This window comes from Bradysia coprophila, chromosome IV (genome assembly GCF_014529535.1).
Source record: "Bradysia coprophila strain Holo2 chromosome IV, BU_Bcop_v1, whole genome shotgun sequence".
Lineage (NCBI taxonomy): Eukaryota > Metazoa > Arthropoda > Insecta > Diptera > Sciaridae > Bradysia > Bradysia coprophila.
Window position 1 is genome coordinate 15,011,522 of NC_050738.1, and position 4,011 is coordinate 15,015,532.

The 4,011-nt window shown below is 37.2% G+C and overlaps 1 protein-coding gene across 1 annotated transcript; it reads left to right on the forward strand.

The window, feature by feature from the left end:
* Positions 1–1,598: 1,598 nt before the first annotated feature.
* Positions 1,599–4,011, forward strand: LOC119086075 (alpha-(1,6)-fucosyltransferase-like). The gene is made up of 4 exons (XM_037196650.1): positions 1,599–1,939; positions 2,365–2,797; positions 2,868–3,633; positions 3,700–4,011. Exons 1-4 carry the CDS (start codon positions 1,710–1,712, stop codon positions 3,999–4,001), a joined length of 1,731 nt encoding a protein of 576 aa, XP_037052545.1. The 5' UTR covers positions 1,599–1,709; the 3' UTR covers positions 4,002–4,011.

Below are 4,011 nucleotides of genomic sequence, written 5' to 3' on the forward strand. Positions count from 1 at the left end.
AAAAACGAAACAGAAAATAAAATAAATAACGAATAAATGCAAATAAAATAAAATGTTCCATCGAGAACATCGGAATACACCATATAGTCTTTTATATATAATATTGAAAATGGTATAGTGTATAGCGTACAAAACAGAAGTAAAATGCATTCAGCAATAATTTTTAAGTCCGCATATGGTCACTCTAAAGTCTAAACAGCGACAACCCCTCTTTTTATTCCTTTTATTTATGCCGCACTTTATACAGATACAACGACTTAGATTAACAATAAAAAATAAAAAGAAGCATATGTGGAAATAAATATTACGTATCGAAGATGCACAGTGGAAGAATAAGGTTGATTTGAAAATATTTCTTCGCGCACTTTGTATAAATTACCAGAATATGCGTGTTCTTTTTAATCTATGGGCTAGAGAACTGCACCGTTCGGCGAATCACATCTCATAAACGTTCCGAAGTCAGAAGTCGTGTGCAATGGTATCTGTTTCATTTGGATGATTTTAGGCAATTTCAATTCCAAAAATTCTTAAAATCAAATATACAGCGAAGGCCAGTCAAAAAAAATCGTGAATTTGCTTCAGATGTATTGTTAAGTATTGTTAAGAAAATTGTTGAAAATTGTGTCCTGAAAGAAGGGAATTAAAACGGTAGAAAGTCGAATCATCTGCCACTATGTGACGCAAACCTTTTTTTTAGGTAGAATTTTATTTCTACAACTTTTTGGGTCAAATTTTACAATTTTTACCGTACAGGCGCAGAATACATAACCTACAACTATATCAATTATTTTGGAAGTATACACCGGGACTTGTGTCACTTTTCACTCTTTTAAGGGGTTTTGACTGATGAACATGAAAGACAAACGTCATATTTACACCTTCACTAAACAAATATTGAATGTGTATGTCTCTCTGTGTGCTTAGCTTACCTATCTATCCAAAATGCAAAGCGAACGAGTCTGAAAATTGAACAAAATATGGAGTTAGAGTTACTATTACTGTATTAGATGAATCATCATTCGTAATAATGCATTATGATACCGGTGAATATGGCTAGTGTATTACACAAATGTGAGTGGAAGAAGTGCGTAACAACTCAATAGCGCAGTGTGTAAGTCGAGCCTTCACATTGAATTATTGAATTGCCAGTTGTGGGTTCGAAACTCAACCGCAACACAAATAATTCGCTTCATCAGGTTGTTGTCCACAATAATGAAATCTGATTGAATCGGTTATTAGGTTGCGTCTTGGATTTAGTACCGATAACATCTCTCTCTGTTACATGTAATTGTTCGTTGGTAATGTCATTCAGTCAGTTAGGCAAAAAGTCCGTTGACGGTGTGTGTTGTCTTTTAATATATATTATGTCTTTATTGTCGTAGGACTTAACAACTCTAGATATATAGTCACTATGACAGAATTAATTTTCGATATATTCCCCTGAAAAACATCATTTATTGTTGATATATTCACGCGGATGCTATAAAATAAGTAATAACAGAATTCACCACAGACGTGCAAAAACAATTGAATAAACAAGAGAATTCAGCTAAAAGTTGATTGCATTAAAAGGTACGAAGCTAATACTTGTACGTTCTATTTAGTTTAATGCAACACTCGAAAAAAATTGTTAAAGTCTACAGTTTTTAACTAAATTTAATTGAAGTGATCAAACCAATTTTCTTGTGTTCTTTTATCCGTTCCCTATAATGACACCCTTTCGCCAATTTCTGGCTATGAGCTTTTTGAAGTGGGCTTTGATTATGATCCTGATGTTATGGAGCTTTTTTGTGTTTATTATTTATATTTCGAAATTGAATGTAGAGAATGTATTGGACTCCGATTACAAGATAACGCGACTGAATCAAACGACAACCTCTACGGAACAATCTGAGAAAAGGAATGTCGAACTGGAGGCTTTAATTGACGAATATTTAAGGTAAATATAAAATAGTACGTCCAAATTCAATTAATCAAATACCCTGAAACAGTTTAGGTGACGCAAGTCCTTCAATATTTACTCACACAATATCCGATGTCGCATTCTGCTTCTCACCTCATACCCAAATAATATTTTATACCAAGGGGGGTGTTCAACTGTTGTTGATATGTTCCTAAGTCCCAAAAAAATGTTTTAAAATTGTATAGACTGCATTCACTAGACGCAACGTACTTCAAGCATGAGTCGTATTCTACGTGCGTCTAGAAGTGCGTTTTTAGAGGTGTTGCTGATAATTCAGTTCGTCCTAGAGACAAAATGCAAAATATAGAGAAATAGAGAGACCCCTCGAACGTCAACCAAATGACCCATGAAAAAGTTCAATTTTTGCAGCGCAGTTGCAGATTTTTTTTTTATTACTGTAGCGACAAATCAATACGGCCTGAACAAAAATGGAAACTTATCGATGTCATCGAGAGCAAGCTTGTGCCATATGCTGCATTACGGAACAAAATCATCGAGCCTTCCGTCGAATACGAGAAACTACGTCGGCGCGTTCAGAGCAACACACAAGAGATGTGGAACTATGTGAATAGCGAAATGATCGAATTGAAAAAATTTGGTAACCCTGGGAGTGCAAATTTTTCGGTGCAGATTGATGCAATTATAAATGCGGCAGCTGAACAAAAGAACTCATTGCTGCATGACTTGGATCAATTGGCCGAAGTGGATGGCTATGAAGCCTGGAGATTAAAAGAAGCCGCAGAATTGAGTGATTTGATGCAGAGGCGATTATATCATCTACAAAATCCAGAAGACTGTGGCAAAGCACAAAAGCTAATGTGTCCTTTGGAAGTGGTTAGTGGAATGAAACTTTAAAATTTTTCGTGGCGGCTTTTATTTAAAAAATATTTGTCTCTGTCGACAGGGTTGTGGTTATGGCTGCGAACTCCATCACGTCGTATACTGCCTAGTAATGGCCTACGCGACCGAACGAACTCTGATATTAAATTCCAAAGGTTGGAGATATCACGAAGCTGGCTGGGAGGATATTTTTGAACCGATATCCGATACATGTCTCACATCTGAGGGAGCATCATACGGCACATGGTCTAACGACATACAAAATATACAAGTGGCAAAACTTCCAAGGATGGGTAAACTGAATCCACAAACACCTTTCCTTCCACAGGTGATACCAGAAGATCTTGCACCACGTTTAACGCGTTTGCACGGCGATCCATTTGCATGGTGGGTGGGACAGTTTCTAAAGTATTTGCTTCGGATGCAGCCGCAAACTCACAATATGGTGGACGCTCACCGTCAAAAATTGGGTTTTACGAAACCAATCGTTGGAGTCCACGTTCGTCGAACGGATAAACTTACGCAAGTGAAATCGCACAACGTGGAAGAGTATATGATTTGGGTGGAAGACTACTTCAACAGGTTGGAATTGTCTCAACCTGTGGTTAAGAGACGTGTTTTTCTGGCCACAGACGATCCGAAAGTTATTGAAGAAGCTCGCAAGAAATATCCAAAGTATGACATTATCGGCGATCCTGATGTGGCTCGCATATCGGCTGTTGCGACTAGATACTCCAACTCGTCATTGAATGGCATTATCTCAGACGCTCACTTATTGTCAATGTGTGATTACGTAGTCTGTACATTCAGTTCACAGATTTGTCGTATGGGTAAGGGCAGATTTTTAATTTTCATCCCAATTTCTGGCTTTGTTAAAAGTGGCACTTTCTATTCAGCTTACGAATTTATGCAAACGATGTATCCGGACGCTTCAAATCGATTCAAATCGGTGGACACAATTTACTATTTCTATGGCGAAAAGGTTCATAATCGAGAAGCGGTTATTTCGCATCGAGCTAAAAACACAATCGAACTTTCCATGAACGTAAGCGATACGCTGAGAATATTCCATAATCTTGGCAACGGATTTTCTCAGGGAAAATCTCTACAGACAAATCAGACCGGCATATTTCCGTCATTTAAAGTTGTCAATAAGGTTGAAACGGCTGACTTTCCAAAATATATGAATATCAACTAGAAACAACTGA

Coding starts and splice junctions, on each gene's coding strand:
- LOC119086075 (XM_037196650.1), top strand. CDS start 1,710: ATGACACCCTTTCGCCAATTTCTGGCTATGAGCTTTTTGAAGTGGGCT. Junction 2,798..2,867: donor TAATGTGTCCTTTGGAAGTG/GTTAGTGGAATG, acceptor CTCTGTCGACAG/GGTTGTGGTTATGGCTGCGA. Junction 3,634..3,699: donor TTCACAGATTTGTCGTATGG/GTAAGGGCAGAT, acceptor CTTTCTATTCAG/CTTACGAATTTATGCAAACG.